This window comes from Rhinopithecus roxellana, chromosome 2 (genome assembly GCF_007565055.1).
Source record: "Rhinopithecus roxellana isolate Shanxi Qingling chromosome 2, ASM756505v1, whole genome shotgun sequence".
Taxonomy (NCBI): Eukaryota; Metazoa; Chordata; class Mammalia; order Primates; family Cercopithecidae; genus Rhinopithecus; species Rhinopithecus roxellana.
This window is the reverse complement of record NC_044550.1, coordinates 22,201,200-22,220,689: the sequence shown is the minus strand read 5'-3', so window position 1 is coordinate 22,220,689 and position 19,490 is coordinate 22,201,200. Positions and strand designations below refer to the sequence as shown.

At 37.3% G+C, this 19,490-nt stretch overlaps 1 protein-coding gene across 1 annotated transcript; it reads right to left on the bottom strand.

Annotated features, from left to right (window-relative positions):
- Nucleotides 1–1,027: 1,027 nt before the first annotated feature.
- On the bottom strand, nt 1,028–17,442 carry RRH (retinal pigment epithelium-derived rhodopsin homolog). Its single transcript, XM_010389068.2, has 7 exons — nt 17,299–17,442; nt 12,073–12,263; nt 10,278–10,377; nt 9,588–9,741; nt 8,150–8,318; nt 2,874–3,052; nt 1,028–1,453 (listed from the first exon to the last, which is right to left on the bottom strand). Exons 1-7 carry the CDS (start codon nt 17,402–17,404, stop codon nt 1,339–1,341), a joined length of 1,014 nt encoding a protein of 337 aa, XP_010387370.2. The 5' UTR covers nt 17,405–17,442; the 3' UTR covers nt 1,028–1,338.
- Between the last annotated feature and the right edge of the window lie 2,048 nt (nt 17,443–19,490).

Here is a 19,490-nt window from a genome sequence, read left to right as displayed (position 1 = left end):
TCTTTCCAGAAAGCAAGTTAGCAACAATAATAGTGTTTTTGTATTTGTATCCAGTATTTCTAGTCTGAAAAGAAACACTCAAATAGAATAACTTCTCCCAAAGAAAAAATATATTTGCACTGAAATATTTTCAGTGGTACATCCATGAAACTAAAAACTGGAAAGCAATTTAAATGTTTACTATTTAAACAATGGTATATTGTACTATGCTTAACAGTCATTTAGAATGACAAACATGTGAGTCTACAAATTCATTTGACATTGAAAAAACATTTATTGAGTGCCTACTACATGCCAGACAGAATTAGGTATATGTGCTAAGGATACATTAAAGAACAAACATATAAAAATCTCCACTCTGATTGAAGTTAACTCTGGTGGCAAATATATGGAATATATATGCAGAAAAATGGTAATCAAAATTGCAGAAAACATCAAAATATGCACAGGGGTTATAATGCTGTATAATATATATGCATCGACCACATTTTATTTAGAAACAATCGTGTTTAATGTTCATTTGGTTATTTTTGTTTAATAACATAAGTTAATTGATTTAAATGTTAAAATGTTGAAATGCCAAAAATGCTTTCTATTTTAACTGGGAACATCCAACAACTCATTTCAGTAATTATCTAGAATTATTCATTATTATTGTTTTTACTCATTTATTCTAACATTAAATTAGTGACTGCTTCTATTCCTTTTTTTTTTTTTTTTTTTTGAGACGGAGTCTCGCTCTGTCGCCCAGGCTGGAGTGCAGTGGCCGGATCTCAGCTCACTGCAAGCTCCGCCTCCCGGGTTTACGCCATTCTCCTGCTTCAGCCTCCTGAGTAGCTGGGACTACAGGCGCCCGCCACCACGCCCGGCTAGTTTTTTGTATTTTTTAGTAGAGACGGGGTTTCACTGTGTTAGCCAGGATGGTCTCGATCTCCTGACCTCGTGATCCGCCCGTCTCGGCCTCCCAAAGTGCTGGGATTACAGGCTTGAGCCACCGCGCCTGGCCGACTGCTTCTATTCTAATGGAGGAGCCAGGCAAGTTAAAGGTCATCAGTACAGTGTAATGCATGCCATAATAGGGAGAAAGAAAGGGGACATTAACCTCGGATGCCTAATTCATCAAGGGAGATGAGCAATAAGTTGACATATCAGGACACAGAGAAGCATGCACTGCAGCAGCCAGTGCACAAAGAGAAGAAGTATGAGCTGTGCTTGAAAAGCTTCCAGTCTCATAGGACAATGATCCATGTCTGCACTTGATCTAAATGGGCTCATATTTAAAATAAAAGCATTGTCAAAAAACTAAAGTGTTTTGACAGTGTGTCCTTTTCTCCTATTTCAGATTCTTCCTGAAGCCAGTGGGTTTTGAGATACATCCATTGGTAAAATACTTGTCACAGGCATTGTTTGGTGAGTCTGACATTTGAACATGGCAAGCATCGCCCTCCGAAACCTATGATAAAAAAGGAAAATTTGGCATTAACTCATAATGATTTGGAAATTCTAAAGCATTTTCAAATATGGCTAAGATGCCACTACTGCCAATTTACATCTCTGGATAAATTTCTGCCTCCAACTTAACATCTCCTGTTGAGAACCTTTATAAATATATAAAGTATATGGTAGAGTTAAAACCCATTTTGCACTATTGATTCTATGGATTTCCTGTTGAGAAACTTCATAAATATATAAGGTATATGGTACAGTTAAAGGCCAATTTTGCACCATTGATTCTATAGATTGAAGACATCTAATAAAAATAATTGTATGTATTTAAAAGGACGCTACCAATGTCAAGTGCCATGAGTTGTTTATTTGAACTAACAATGTGTGTTTCATCCATCTGTTCTTCCCAGCAATAATTTTCCAAAAGAATTACCAGCAGATTCTGAATTTAAAATGTGTTCATCATTCTTCTTATGTGGTTTGTTTGGTCTGTAAAATTTTGTCTCTTCACATACCTGTAACTAAAGCTGCTTTTCCAAACATTGTCATTCCAGGATAAAATTACCTGACCTCAGCTGGGTGTGGTGGCGCATGCCTGTAATCCCAGCACTTTGGGAGGCCGAGACGGGTGGATCACAAGGTCAGGAGTTCAAGACGAGCCTGGCCAAGATGGTGAAACCCCATCTCTACTAAAAATACAAAAATTATCCGGGCGTGGTGGTGGGCAACTGTAATCCCAGCTACTCGGGGGGCTGAGGCAGGGAATTGCTTGAACCCAGAGGTGGAGGTTGCAGTAAGCTGAGATCGTGCCACTGCACTCCAGCCTGGATAGATACTCCGTCTAAACTTCATTGAGGAGGCAGGAAGGGAACATTTTGCTGAGAAAGCCAAAAAAGAGAGGAGGTAAGAATTCTCTAGTATCCAGATGCCTTTTATGTTGGGACTAAACTTTTCCCTTGCATTTGAATGATATGTCTTATTTCTTGTAAATATACATCTATGCTACCCACCAAGTGAGCCCAACGTTGTCCTGTCCATTTTCCAGTAATAAAATCACTCTTTTCTTTGGAAACCACTATTCCATGTATTTGGGGTGGGGGTAACCATTTGAACTAAGCTGACCACTGACATCCCAGGGGCTTTTCTGCCAGAGAGCCATGTGAGATGCAGTTGGTATTTGGGGATGCTTAGCTGGTAGAACTTGGGTCTTGGGTTGCCCACAGTCATCTCTGCCACTGTGTGGGAAGAGTCTGTCACAAATCTGGAGCTCTGGGCATTTAAGGGTCTAGATGCTGGTCCAGTCACATGAGGCAAATGACCTTTATGCTAGATTGAAGTGGGTTTCTGTCGCTTCTCTCCCAAGAAGTCTTAACATTCTTTTTATATCAGTTTTATTTTGTATTGCAAGCATTTTAGACATTACTTACTTTTTATTAGCAACCACATAAATGCAGGGGTTATAGAATGTAGAAGATTTTGCAAACAGTGGAGCTATGATGGCCATGGGGGGAGGAATCTTCTTTGGGTCACCAAAAGAAGCCCATAAGCACACGATGGAATAAGGGGACCATGCCACCAGAAACATGCAGATCATGATCACAGACATCTGAAAAGAAATAAATATTCACCAAGCCCAATATCTAAAATATTTAAATATTAATATATCTAAAGTAGGGTAAAAATCTATCTAGGTTGGAATTTGAATATGTTTATGTTATTGATGATATAAAGGAAACAACTGAGTTTTTTTGCCTTCGATGTTGTTTGTTCAAGTGCCTGAAGTCATCTATGATAATAAGACCTTGTGAAATGGGTATATCAAGAATATATAACATTGCTTTTAAGAATGGTACACACACATAAAAGAACGCCCTCTTTCTTTCTGTATGCTAGGGGACAGTACAAAAGCTGACTTTGATGAAAGACAGATAAAAACCCACCCCACTCTACTTCACATCATTATGCTATGAACTGCTGGCATGGCTATTATTATCATCACCATCATTATTATTTGTTCTTACTGGGATTATCTGCTAAACTAAAAAAAGTAACTTTCTAACTTTCTAAACTCAATTTGGAAACAAATACAATCCTATCTTAAGCTCAGTGAATTCTAACACAGGCCAAATCTACTGGATATATATTATACACAATGCAGATAATTTTGTAAAGGAGATCTCTTGTATCTTGTTTAAATGGAAAAATGATATTTTTATATTTCTTCCCTAGGTTTCCTGCTAAAATTATGGAACAGAGGTTAAAGAAGACAAAAAACCCATAAGGACAGAGAATCAGAGATTAGACAATACATATTTTTAAATGGAAACAATGACCATTGGACAAGTGGCAAATTATGTAAGGAACATGAGAATAATTTTATAAATAAGTAAATAAATAAATGCTAAAAAGAACCAACTATGAGGGAAAACCAGATACAGACCACCATGCTACAGAGCTACGGAAATTCTAGTAACAAAGGATACCAGAAAACTCTGGATGTGGGGGTGCACATGGAGCTCAAAATAGAACTGGTTGAAATCTACAAAGTTGCCGGGCAGTGGCTCAGGCCTGTAATCCCAGCACTTTGGGAGGCCAAGGCGGGCAGATCACGAGGTCAGGAGATTGAGACCATCCTGGCTAACACAGTGAAACCCCGTCTCTACTAAAAAAAAAAAAAAAATACAAAAAATTAGCCAGGCTTGGTGGTGGGCGCCTGTAGTCCCAGCTACTCGGGAGGCTGAGGCAGGAGAATGGCGTGAACTCGGGAGGCGGAGCTTGCAGTGAGCAGGGATTGCCTCACTGCACTCCAGCCTGGGCCATAGAGCGAGACTCCGTCTCAAAAAAACAAACAAAAAAAAGAAATAAAGTAGTTAGACGTCCAAATATTTCTTCCTGTCTACTCAGTCTACCCAGTAACTTCCCCTTCCTCTCCCTGGAAGACTTCCAGAGCTCAGCATTTAAAAAAAAAAAAAAAAAAAAAAGAAGAAGGCTAATTTGGGAAACTCAGGACACAGGGACACCAGGTTCAGCTAAGCACTTCAGTACTGTGTTGAAAAGAGGTATATGTGTGCTGCCCCCTCCCTGTGAAAAAACTTGGAGATAGACTTGTACCTCCCACCTAGGAACATGAAAGGAATTCTGCCCAGAATAAAATACCTAGAGATACAGTTACCTGGACAGTTAGAAATTCCCCCCAAATCTCCATTCCATCATTTTAACAGACTATCAGGAGGGAGCAACGTGAAAAAGACAATTTTTCCATTTAAACAAGATACAAAAGAGCTCCTTTACAAAATTATCTGCGTCACGTATAATACACATCCAGCAGAAATTGCCTGTGCTAGAATTCACTGAGCTCAAGACAGGATTGTATTTGTTTCCAGGTTGAGTTTGGAAGTTAGAAAAAAAAATTTTTTTTGACTAGCAGATAATCACAGTGAGAGCAAATAATAATAATGATAATGATGGTCATAATAACAACTACAGAGACAATTAGAAATTCCCCCAAAAGAAACATCTCACTAATAAGCATATCCATGCTTACAATTAACATTTTTAATGCATCACTCTTAAGTATGAAGGAACAATCATTGACCGCCAGACCTTAAGAAAACTTTTACATTGACAGGCAAAGAAAAAAAAAAAAAACAGTGCAAGAACTCAGGGGAAACAAAAATATGTGGTAAACAGAAGGAAATATAAATATATACATAATATCACAGAAATAACAGAAGATATACATCCATAAAACAAGGAGAGAATAGAGTATAAATAGCTATTTTATCAACAAAAATGGTTTTTAACTCTAGAAGAGAACCCAGGCAATACCATTCAGGACATAGGCACAGGCAAAGATTTCATGATGAAGATGCCAAAAGCAATTGCAACAGAAGCAAAAATTGACAAATAGGATCTAATTAAACTAAAGAGCTTCTGCACAGCAGAAGAAACTATAAACAGAGTAAACAGACAGCCTACAGAATGTGAGAAAATTTTTGCAATCTGTGCATCTGACAAAGGTCTAATATCCAGCATCTACAAGGAACTTAAACAAATTTATGAGAAAAAAACAAGCAACCCCATTACAAAGTGGGCAAGGGACATGAACAGGCATTTCTCAACAGAAGACATACATGCAGCCAACAAACATGAAAAAAAAAAGCTCATCACTGATCATTAGAGAAATGCAAATCAAAACCACAATGAGATACCATCTCATACCAGTCAGAATGACTATTAATAAAAAGTCAAAAAATAACAGATGCTGGTGAGATTGTGAAAAAAACACTTTTACACTCTTGGTGGGAGTATAACTTAGTTCAATCATTGTGGAAGATTGTGTGTGGCAATTCCTCAAAGACCTAGAGAGAGAAATACCATTTGTCCCAGCAATTCTTGTACTGAGTATATACCCAAAGGAATATAAATCATTCTATTATAAAGACACATGCAGATGTGTGTTTATTGCAGCACTATTCAAAATAGCAATCATAGACATGACATGGAATTAACCTAAATTCTCATCAATGGTATGTGGTACAATGCAGCCATAAAAAGGAATGAGATCATGTCCTTTGCAGGGACATCAATGGAGCTGGAGGCCATTATCAAACTAATGCAGGAACAGAAAACCAAATACCATATATTGTCACGTATAAGTGGGAGCTAAATGATGAGAACACATGGACATATGGCAGAAGCAACGCACACTGGGGCCTGTCAGAGGGTAGAGGGAGGGAGGAGGGAGAGGATCAGGAAGAACAGCTAATGGATGGATGGGCTTAATACCTGGATGATCTGGGCAGCAAACCACCATGGCACACATTTACCTAGGTAACAAACCTACACATCCTGCACATGTACCCCTGAACTTAAAATAAAAGTTGGAATTATTTTTAATGGTTTTTACCCTATCTGTAAAAGTGAGAGTAGAATGTTAAAAATGTAATAGAAAGGTTGTATGATATTATCAGGTTGGGATCAGGGGGAGGTGAATCAGGTGAATTATATAAGTGCAGGGTCAGATCCTGTTTTTATTTAAAATTTCTATTTTGTTCAACATAATTTTTTACATTTTTTTAAGTACTAGATTAAGCCACTTTTTTTTATTAATGAGTTTTTTGGAGCTTACTTGAATTTTGCACCCAAGGGTTGGCCTTCACTATTCTCACCCTTATCCTAGACCTAGATATGGTTGAGCAAATCTCCCAGAAAGTAGAAACAAAAAGAAACAAACAACCACCACAAAAGAGACAAACAAAAATAGACAATATAGGAGAGAAAATTTAAGAAAATTAGAAGATAAATCTAGCAAATTAAATATCTAAATAAAAGGAATTCCAGGGAAAGAGAAGAGAAAAAACCAGAGGGACTGGAATCATCAGAGAAATCATAAGAGAAATCTCCTAGAAGAGGAAGATGGGAGTCTCCACACTGAAAGAACTCACCAAGTATCCAGTGCTGGATAAACACTCATACCAAGGTGCATCAGTATACATTTTCAGAAAACTAGAGACATAGAGAAGATCCTATAAGCTTCCAGAGAGAACCCACAGATCACCACAGAGCATCAACCACCAGAATGCCATCAGCCTTTGTAGCAGCAATACTGGAAGCTAGGAGACGCAGAGTGATACCTTCAAAACTCTTTGAATATTACTTTTGCACCTAGAATTCTAGACCAGGCAAACAGTCAGTCAATATGATAGTAAAATTAAGACATTTTCAGTTATGCAAAGTCTTAAAAATATTACCTCTCCCATAACTTCGGGAATTGAAGAATGTGCTCCACCAAATCAGAGGAAATAAATTAAGAACAAGAAGGGTAAAAAAAGGAAGACAAGCATTCCAGAAAACAGGGGATTTGACCCTGGAAGGAGGTGAAAGCATCCTGAGCTGATGATGGAGGGAGACCTGAAGATGTTGGCTTTCTGAGCAGCGGTCCTCAGGAGCAATCAGTTCAAAGCAGAGCAGGAGGCCCCAGGGAACCAGGAGGATGGCTCCGAGAAGAGGATAAGGTTCATCACATCTGTGGTGTGTTTAAACATACTGAGAGCAGAGAAAGGCCCTCTTTATCTAACCAAATATTGTTAACATTATACTGACAGATAAGGAGGGAGAAAGGTATGGAGGAGGAGTTGGGCAGGTGGGTGGTGTAAGAGAATGAATCCTCATCATCCACAGTAGGAAATCAAGAGATGATGGCCAAAAATATATCCAAAAGAGCAAACAGCATATGATTCAGAAATAAGAAGGCAAGTGGCCAGGTGCAGTGGCTCACACCTGTAATCCCAGCACTTTGCGAGGCCGAGGTGGGCGGATCACCTGAGGTCAGGGGTTCAAGACCAGCCTGGCCAACATGGTAAAACACCATCTCTACTAAAAATACAAAAAATTTAGCTGGGCATGGCAGTAGGCATCTGTAATCCCAGTTACTCGGGAGGCTGAGGCAGGAGAATCACTCGAACCCGGGAGGCAGAGTTTGCAGTGAGTCGAGATCGTGCCATTGAACTCCAGCCTAGACAATAAGAATGAAACTCCGTTTCAAAAAAATAAAAAATAAGGAAGCAAACACAGAAGAAAGATCTGGGAAGTGAGAGATGGAGATGAGGGAGAGAAGACTTCAGTGGTCCCAGGGACTCTTTCAACTATGAGTGAGTAAAAGCTCCATGACAACAATTTTTCAAGGATGTTGACCTCTTACCTTTGTTACATCTATCTGATCTGACCAGTCTCTGTTGAGGGACTCAGTGCAGTCACTGGTAGCGTGATGTTTAATGGATAGTGTGACATGGTAATAGCAGTAAAACATCACTGTCAAGGGCACAATAAAATTTATCGCAATAACCGTCATGGTGTAAGACACAAAAGATCTGAAAATAAGAAAAGGCAATCATGATTGCTCATTTAATGTCCTAAGTGGGGAAAGGGGAAAGAGGAGATAATTATTAAAAATAATATTGGTAGTCACTGTATTGTTACATAGTTTAAGAAGTGTATTTGACTTTTAGTTCATTTAGGCCAGAAATTGGCCAACTATGGACTGTAGGCTTATTCCAGCCTATCACTCATCTTTGTAAATAAAGTTTTATTGGAACACAGCCATGTGCCCTCATTTACATGCTGGCTATGGCTGCTTTTACAGGACGATGACAGAGTTGAATAGCTGTGATAGAGACATCTGGCCTATAAAGTCTAAAGTATTTACTTTTAATTGCTTTCAAGACAGAATCTTGCTTGGTCACCCAGGCTGGAGTGCAGTGGTGCAATCATGTCTCACTGTAGCCTTGAACTCCCCAGCTCAACTCAATCTCTATTTTAGCCTACCAAGTACCTGAGACCACAGGCATGTACCACCACAGCCAGCTAAATGTCTGCCCCCACCTTTTTTTTTTTTTTTTTTTTTTGGAGAGACAGGGTCTCAATATGTTGCCCAGGCTGGTCTCAAACTCCTGGGTGGAAGTGATCTTCCTGCCCCAGCCTCACAAAGTGCTGGGATTACAGGCATGAACCACTGTGCCCAGCCTTTACTTTTTGAATCTGCAGAAAAAATTTTAGATTTAGATCTGGTTTGAGATTTAGAAATTTTCTGTTCGTTTTTAAGTCATCCTTCATTTCCTTTAATGAACTAAATTATCCTCTTGTTCCTGGAAAATATATAGAAGCCTCACTAACTAGCAGGGAAATCTTTGCAGTGACTATACTTTTGCTATGCAGTTCTCAGAATGTGCTTGGACACCAGACCATCTTGAAAAGACAGCAGGGAGGTAGCCTGGGCTTTTGCCAGAGCCGCACACTCTATCTAGCTTCACTAACCCTTTTCCTGCTCATGATCCTACCTTTGAGATGTGCAAATATTGGAAGGGTGATTGGTACCCTGCGTTGATGCTTTAAGAGAGAACACAGGGGAGGGAGGAAGGAATGGGGTAAAGGAGACACAGTGAGATGGATGACCTTTACTTGCAAACAAGCATAAGTCACTTTTCTCAATTCCGACTTTTGCTAGAATCACATCATCACTACCGAGGAAGCACTTTGCCACCTTCTGTATGAGGAACACATGATCTGAGCTTAAATTTGAAGGGGTGAGAAAATGTCTACACTAGAAGCATTTGATTATAAAGTGTAAACTTCTCTCTTACCTATCATTTTTCCTCCAGTTTATGGTACAAGTAGCACCAGTAGGATCTGGGGCATAACTAGCCCACCCTATGATAGGCATCAAAGCCCAAAACAGGCCATTGATCCAGGCTCCCAGAATCATGCCGATGTAAGTGTTGGTGGTCATTCTTCTCCCTATTATCAAGCATAGGAAATATTAGCAGCATTTGCCATTAATGGGACTCACTTTTTTAAACTTGCTTGATTCATAAGTGTTATCAAGTAGATTCTTTCCAGAGCACTTTGGTGGGCCTTAGGAGCCAAAACATGCATGCAACGCCAAATAAAAGTAACAAATATGTTCTCCCTTTTTACCAAGCCTATCTACATAAGTTCACATTCTGGAAAAAAATGACATTTAAGCTGAAACCTAAATGAGAAAAGAATCAGTCAGAGGATAAGCAGGAAGAGTAGCTTTCCAGACCTAGCAAAACAATGGATACGAAGACCTCACTTTGGGCTTGATCCATAACTCAAAGTGTGAATGACCTTATGAAATTTGGATTTTATTCTAAATACAACAGGAAGCCATTGAAACATTTGAACAATTATTGCCAGAGAAATAAAACTGACCCTAACTATAAACCATTAGGTTTATATTTTAGCATATATACTGAGTGACCATTAGTCAAGAAATTGATTCATTAAGAAAGCTGAGAAAAGTGTTGTACCTATGTCAGGAAGGCAGATGGTAAGGTATCGGTCCACGGCCACGACAGTGAGTAATCCAATGCTTGCCATTCCAAAAAAAATATTCAATCCAGCATAAACCTGAAAACCAAAATTGAAAATACTCTACCATTCTAAACACCCTCCCAAGAAACATTTAGATTTTTGTACCATTGTTAGAATATATCTCAAATATACTAAATGTTTTTTACTACTTTAAAAGACATCTTCATTGTCAAATTATAACTAGTTTAATAAAAATTTATGGAAAGTATTTTGTAATTTCATTAACTAAAATGAACTTTTTTCAAAATTTTAAGACTTACAGTGAAATTTCTTTACAGCACTCTGTGAACAGAGTGCAGAACAACCACAAACCAGCAAAAGACTAGTATTCAGAAGATGGGCAATTCAACAGGAGGGAAAGACAAACTCAATAGAAAAATGGCCAGAATGAATGGGGTATGCACAAAAGCCCACTGGCATTTGAATGTTTATAACGTAAGACATGCAACCACAATAAATATTCAAAGAAATACTGATTATAAGATGGCATTTCACACTCTTGAAAATGAAAATTTAAAAGTCTGATAATCCCAAGTATTAAGGAGAATGTGGAGTAATAGATGTTCTCATAATTTGAATAACTATTTTGGACAGCAATTTGGCTACTTCTGATAAAATTGAAGATGAACATTCTCTACAACTTAAACCACTCCACTCCTAGGCAATGTGTCTAAAGAAACTCATATATTGCATAAGGAGACGTATATAAGAACATTTATTGAAGCCTTCCCTGTGATAGAAAAAAAAAATGGGAACAAATGTCCAATAAGAGTAAAATGAAAAAGTACTTTGGGCTATGTTCATAAAACGGAATATTGTATAGCAATCAAAATGAATGACTTACAGCCATATCCATCAACATGGATAAACCTCAAAAACATAATATAGAACAATGAAAGGAAATCACATAATGCAAACAATGTTATATCATTTACACAAAACCTAAAGTATTCAGACAGTATCTGGTTTATGTGCAAATATATAAGATAGGAAAACATTCATGAGAGGAATAACATTGAGGATGGTATGCAATGGCCTTCATCATTATCTGTATAGTTTTATGTCTTTAAAAAGGAAAATCTGAAGCACAGATTGAGGAACAGTAAGACTTAACAAAACTGGTTGGTACTTACGTGGATATTCAGTATTCACTACTACTTTCATTTAATTCTCTATAGTTTTTAGCTTATGATAGTAAACCGCTAAAAGAATTAGGCCAAAAGTAATAATTGCCTACTATCTTAAAGCAAATTAATATTAACTCATTTCCTTTTTAGTAAAAAATAACAAATACATTTAGTAACAATTGTCATGGAGGACTTTCTATAGCAAAAAAATTCAACAACATGGTGGCTTAACTATCTTCCATAATACGATTAAATCACTAAATATTGTTTCAGATGAAAGCAGGGTATTTCTTTTTCAATTTGCAATATGCAAATTTCTTTGAATATGCAAATCAGCACTCTTCTTTAGTTGAAGGCTAGGTGTTTTGTTTGTTTCTTCCTTTGGGTTGGGGCAATTTTGAAAATACAACAATGGTTGGTGGTTTTATTTCTCTTATTAAAGAATATATTCCTAGTCACTTCTGAAATTCTTTTCCGTAAAAGCACTGTGTCCATTATCCTACAATATCTTTTTCGATTTAAACTCTTGGGATTCTTTTTAGACATTTAAATTTACATTTCTTTGATCTATTTGTTTTGCTTTCATTCCAATGATCTCCAATACCTGACAGCCTGCATATCCAAATTTCCAACTTCCATACAGATCTGAGGCAGCAGACATGGGATAGCCAATGCTACTGACCCCTATATCAGTAACAGCCAGGTTAATAATAATTGCATTTGTGGGTGTCCGAAGTTCCTTGTACTTAATGAAGATGCCCAGAACTATTATGTTGCTGAGAATACTTATCACACCTGAGAACACACACAAAAATATGATGCATTTTGTTTAATTTGAATGTTTCAAAGTAGACTCAAAATGAAATATTTAAGCCCCCTTAAAAACATAACAGATCTATTTTAGTTCATTTATTTGAAGAGCTCCTGCTGTTCTTAAAACTGTAACATCTTCACATCCCTTCTGTGAAATAGAAATGAGAAAATTAAAACACAAAGAATCTGCCAATTGCACAAGGCAGCACTGAAGGCTGGTTTTAATGTCATCGCTACTGAGTGAACTGTCCTTGAAACTCCTTCACTGGCTTTCATACCATTCCTGCTGATTTTTAGGACAAATATATGATGGACCATACCCTCTTTTTGGCAGCTTAACTTCCTCCTCTTCCTTCCTGGGGCCTGGGACTCTTCTCTTTCCATAGTTGCCTTTCTCAAGCTTCAATTATCATTCTGTCCTCACAGCACTTTTGTCACTATTTTCAGCCATGACACAAGCTCCAGTTCCACATTATTTTTCATTCAACTCATTGTCATTTACTAAGCATCTACCATATGTAAGATTATATGACTATTCCAGTATTTCTTGAAACTCAACATATCCAAATTCTTCATTCCAACACACACACAGAGACACACACAGACACACACAGACACACACACACACACACAAGCACACCCCTATCCCAATAGAAGAATGCATACTATAAGACTTGTCTATCCAGAGAGGAAGTTGAGCCAGCTTTTTGGTCCATAGAGAAGCCTCACAGCTGATACCACCTTAATTAAGTTTCTGACTCTTTGCTTGCAGGTCCAGAACCTCAGTGTTGTCAGTGCCCCAGACTGGTTGCATTGAGGTAGACGGATAACTAAACTTATTAACCAGAATGCCACTGTATTATTTTACACTGAGAAATACTGTTGAGTGTACTGGATGTGCATGTTTAACATCCCCTACATGCTGTAAAGGGCATAAGCCAGATATGGGCTGTACTAGATCCTAAAGGGGTGGGAGGGGGTGGGGTGGGAGTAGATTTCAGTCAAGAAGCTAGAATCATTACTGGATTGTTAGAGACTAAAGGAGGGTTGTGCAACAAGCAGGAATAAAGTTGAGTTCCCCGTCGAGAAAAGAATTACTTGGTGATTGATCCCCAATTATTGTCAGAGAGGGACAGTTTCCAAGAACCAACATACAACAATATCAGCTCAGTAAAAACTTTTATCATATATCGGCACTTCAGTCAGAACTTCTGCCTTAGCCTGTTACACTAAACTTCCAGATTCCTGTTCTTTCCCCCTCCTTGCTTCTGGCAGAATCAGCTTGCTATAACATAGACTTAACCATGGTTCTTCTCCTCCTAAAAACTTGTAATATTCGCCACTGGCTGTGGGATAAAAATCCAAATGTCCCAACCTGATATTCCAGGCTCTTTGCCTCAATCTGTTGTCACTCTCTAGAAGCACATTTCTACACTTGTCAAGCGAACTCTCCATTCTAGTTTTTCCCCAGATACACCATGCCTGACTCGTATTTCTCCCACTTGGAGCACCCTGCTCCTTCCCTCTGCCTATCCAAATGCCATCCAGTTCAAGCCCCTAAGCCTTCTCCTACCCACGCTATCCTCTCCTCCCTCAATTTCCAAACTACTTGCTTATGATTAACTTAGTCTTATGTAACGCTATATAATTTAACTGTTACTTTTCCTAGTCTTTTCATGTAGATTTCAGGCTCCTCATGATTTCTGTGGTTTTTGAATATGTGACATACAGCTTTATTTATTTAATAAGTGGGCTATAACTAAAACCCATATTGCTTAATTTGTATCATTCCTTCAAGATAATTAGAATACAATGACAGAAAATTTGATGATTCTTTGGCCCTATTTTTAGCATCTAGGATTGTAGCATGTATACAAGACATACTCCAAAGAATTTAATGAAATGAAGACTTTGTGGGCTAGCTACAAATTCAATGATTTGTTTTTAAAGTTAGATAAAAACGGTGCAGTAAATTGCTGCCTACCAAGTACACAACCAGAACAAAGGGACTATAATTCTGGGAGTCTTACAAATAATGGGGGGTATGAAGTAAGCAGTTTAGCCCTTTTCTCTATTCTCTCTGCAGCTGTACCAAGCACGCTGCCTTGTTTCCACAGCTGTAGGTCTTCTAATGGGTATATAATAGATCACCTAGTCGTTAGATTTTAGTTAAGTCCCATCTGACAGTCAGTCTAAATGCTAAGTAGCACTTGATGTTGACTTCTCCTTCACTCTTGAAACATTTTCCCTCTTGTCTTCTGTGACTTCCATCCAATCTCTTCAACAGACTCTTCTTGATCTACTTCCTGGCCTTTCTTTCTCCATCTGTGTCTTATTAAATATGTGCATTGTCCAACCTTCTGTCCTAGACCCCTTTCTTTTCACATTTAACACATACTCTGAGTGATTTCTTCATACCCAAAGCTATACCCTGATACTTTTCAGCCTCCAGACACTCAAACCCATATGTCCAGCTTTTTATTGAACACCTCTCAAATTGAACTGAGAGATTTTTTTCTCCTGTCTCAAACCTGTTCTTCCCCAAGTGTGTTCCTTTCTTGATGAAGAGCATCACCATCTATTCAGTAGCTCAAAAAAGAAACCTGGGCGTCATTTTCGATACTTCTCTCCTTCTCCCACAATCCCATCATCCAATCAATTCCACCTTCTAGCTCTTGAATGTATCTACTTCCTTCTGTCCTCACTGCCATTACTCCCTCCTCAGAATCACTGCAATGGCCTCCTATGTGGTCTCTTAGCTACCACTATAGTACATTTCTAAAATGCAAATCAGATCATGTCACTCTCGTTTCAAACGCTTCAGTGACTCCCTGTTACCTTTAATACTTACATGGCTCGTCACCGTCTGGTACTCAGCCATCTTTTTCAACCTATCTTTTACCCTTCATTTTACAGTTCATCCATAATGATTTATTTCAGATCCTCAAATTCACCATGTGCTCTTACCTCCCAGCCTTAATTGGGGAAAGGGAGAGGGCTCAATGACACAATAAATTAACAAAACATCTGTCGCACTGGAAGTTGTAACAGTTTATAGGAGCCAAAATCTAAATGAAAGATCAAATTAACCATTAAATAAAAAAACAAAAAAAATCTAAATAGGCTCTTGGTAAAAGTAACAAGTGAAATAAATGCTTTCACTACACCCTTTCCTCATAGTTTCGGTTTTGATTTGCGAGTTTACATGAGTTTTGTTAAAGGAAGAAAGTTAGGGGATTTAAAGAAAAATAGATGCTTGATACAGGGGCAGAACAAAAGCATAAAGAGGTCAGATATGCTTTCTTCAGTGGATCCACCAGAAACAGAAGCAAATAACACACACTCATTGTATATACGTTGATAAAGCTGACTCGGATTTATATGTGAGGGCTGTAGAACCAAAATGCCTGGGTTCAAATCCTGGTGTAGCTACTTAGTAGATGTGTGTGTTGGACAAGTTTCTTAAGCTCTTCATCTATATAAACTAGAGAAATAAAACTGAATAGTAACTTACTGAATTAGTGTAAGGATGAATTATTCTGTATGTGTAAGGTTTTACAACAGTGCTTGGTATATAGCAAGTATTCAAATGATAACATTAGTAGCAGTAGTAAGATTACTATTATTATTACTGTTACGGAGATAAGAACTAAGTAGAATATTTTCTGCATGCTAATTTTGTAACCAGGTCAAAACAGGATAGTTTGAGTTGGGGTTTTTTTTTTTTTTTTTTTGGTCATCTACAAATAACTAAACCAAACATTGTATACAAGGTATTTCCATGTAATTGTTATGAGATTTTCTCAGCCTTTTTTGCAATTACAAAAAAATTAGAACTTGTCTAGTACTTACCATACAGAGGTATTCAAATGAACAAGATAACACGTCACTAAAATCACAAAACTTAACTGAGGAGCTCAATTTCTAGCACTAGAAGTAATACGCTGAATTATAAGGAAGAAACTAAACAATTATAAACTGGGTATAGGATGATGTGTTATACTTTTCACTCTACTTTTGAATATGTTTGAAAATTTTTATAAAAGTCAATTCAAAAAACAATGAACTCAATATAACAGTTACTTCTAAAACTCATTAAAGTTGAAAATTAAGTGATTACTCAATACAAAAGTTACACAATTCAATGACACATTAAAGGATAAAAAGTTTCTACTGTCATTCCCCCATCCCTTTTTTTCTGCAAACAATCCTTTACATCAGTGAGTATGTGGGGAGGAAAGGGAAAAAGAAACAAATATTTGTCCAACACCTACTATATGGCACTTATGTGTCACTTAATTTTACTCCTTATAACAATCATGACAGGTAACTTATTCTTATGCTTGTTTTACAGATGAGAAAATGGAAGAACAAAAAGGAGAAGAAACTTGCTCACAGTTGCAAATACACTAAAAGATGAAATCCAAAACTCAAGCGTTTTCCAATAAGCATTCTGGAACAAGCTGAATTTTCAGACTCTGTCCTCAATGACAATATACTCTGCTCTGTCTTCTTAGGACTTTTTCTTTCCAGAACCTTTAAGTCCTTAGCTAAATTCTACCACCAAGAACAAAAATATGAGGGCTATATGTAAGAATAGTAAATGATGCTAAAAATACATTTTTGCCATGGTGCATACTCTTCTCCAATAAAAACTTTGACAATGCAGTAACCAAATACATAGATTTTTATAAAAGAACTATTTATTACATAGAAAACTTTTCTCAGCCTCACTTCACTGCTCTTATGTTATTTATCAAACTTCAAAATAACCTGTGACAATAGCCATCACTAACAATGTTTTCACTTATTCTTTCACCCACATTCTCTTATTTGATCTTTACAGCCCAGAAATAGAATATCATCATCCTCATTTACCAACGAGCAAGCCAAGTCAGGATAAATGACTTGTCGAGGTTGGCCAATAATATGGAACTTGAAACAATGCATGCCTTATGCTGAAAACTTCTGCCTTTCTTCACCTAAAGACAGACAACTGTTAATTAAACATCCATACCTGCCATAATCAAGTAAGTTGCAACAATATTGTGTTCACTCTGTGAAAAGACCGAGCCATCTTCATTTTTAGAGTCTGAACTGTTGCCTAAATTATTTCTTAGCATTCTGGAGGGAAGATACCGAGACACCCTTCATAATAAGCCTTCGATAATTATGAACAGTTTTACAGCTACTGAGGAAAGATTTTTCAGGACCAATCATTTCCACTTAGAGATCTCAAAGAAGGGCCTTTTCATAGAGGCCCTCCCTTAACAGCTTTAATTGGACTAAAGAGGAAGGGATTTTAATTCCCAGAATAAGGGAAAAGCTTATTAGCAAAACAAAAAGAAATACCAAGCACCACACATTTTAACCTATTTGGGCATCAGTCTTCTTTCTAAGGAGATTATCAAGCACACACATCCCATTTAAACAATAAACAAACTCAGGAAATCAGTATAGGATCAGACTTAACTGATTTCTGCTGGAAATTAAGAGCCAGCCTTAGTCCTCTAAAACTATTCAGATTAAGGTCCCTGTTTTCTGTTGACCCTTCAAGTTTTTCCATGTCGGCTCCTTTTTTTTTTCTTAACAATTTAAATATTAGTGATAAAGAAGTAGTCTCCTTCCAACTTCCAAATCTCACTCTCCTAAAGGTTACCAGTATTGTTTGGTGCATATCCTTTCTTACGTTTTTCTCTGCTTATACATATATTCATACAAGTGTTTGAGGTTTCCTCCACTTGTATGAATAAAATGAGGGGAAAAAAATAAGTATATATGTGTATATATATAATGCAACTTGTTTTCCCCTAAGGCTGTATTATAAATTACAAGTCAATAAACTCAGCATCTAATAGTCTAATTTATTAGTAGCTATGTATTTCATAGCATGGATATAACATGATCAACTCCACCATCCACCTGTTAACTTCCCCTATAGTTTGATATGCACATGAGTAATTAATATTATCTGATAGTAATCATTGTACACTTTGCCAAAGCATCTGAATTCAATCACTGACATTGTAAAGTACAGAATAAAAATATTCTGGATTATCACATTACAACCTGAAAACTAACCTGAACATATTTTCTTAGAATGATACGGTATCCCTATTACCTTTTTTCCCATATTCTTTATGCTATTAACATTATTAAAATCTGATTCTCCTCAGTTTCTTAAAATCAGTAAATATTAGAGAAATGCTTAGATGCACCAAAGTTAATAGTGTAAGCATAAAACAGAACCACTAGAGGGCTATATTTACCCACTTAGTTTAATTTCATAAATCCTAGAATGGCACAGGAGAAGCCTAAGACAATCCTTTTGCCTCAGTTCTCTTGCATGTGTATAAACTCAAGATGAACAGGTTTATTTATCTGTCCCAAATCTTATAGCTACCAGTACTCACATTTTTATAAATGTAATGTTGTTATACCTATACTAGAAAAGTGAATCTCATCAGCATCGTTTTCAAATGACCCTAGAGCAATAAACATAATACCCAAGAGGAAATCACTCCCTTTAAAAAAATATCTTTCATTCGGTATGCAAAATAAAACTTAAAATTTTTGAATTTGCTTTGGGTCATACTATCTTCCTTTTCTATAATAAGTTATACCTAGTTGTAGCATCCATGACAACGTTTCCAGAAATAATTATTCTAAAAACTGAGAAATATTTCCAGAAATAATTATTCTAAAAACTGAGAAATATGTAATTTCAGATAGTCAGCTTTCTGCTGCAGATGAAAGTTTTGATAGGAGTGAGGTATGTGCATTTGAAGTTCTTTTTTATGCTTCTTTCATGAGTGATACAAAAAAGCTATATTGGGATAAGGCTTAGAAATACATGTGAATTTGATTCAAAATGAAATGCCTCAAAAAAACCCAAAAACTAGGCCAGGTGCGGTGGCTCATACCTGTAATCCCAGCACTTTGGGAGGCCAAGGCAGGCAGATCACCTGAGGTCAGGAGTTCAAGACCAGCCTGACCAACATGGAGAAACCCTGTCTCTACTAAAAATACAAAATTAGCCGGGCATGGTGGCCCATGCCTGTAATCCCAGCTACTCAGGAGACTGAGGCAGGAGAATCGCTTGAACCTGGAAGGTGGAGGTAGCAGTGAGCCAAGATTGCACCACTGCACTCCAGCCTGGGAAATAAGAGCAAAACTCCATCTCAAAAAGACAGAAACTATAAGGAAAAA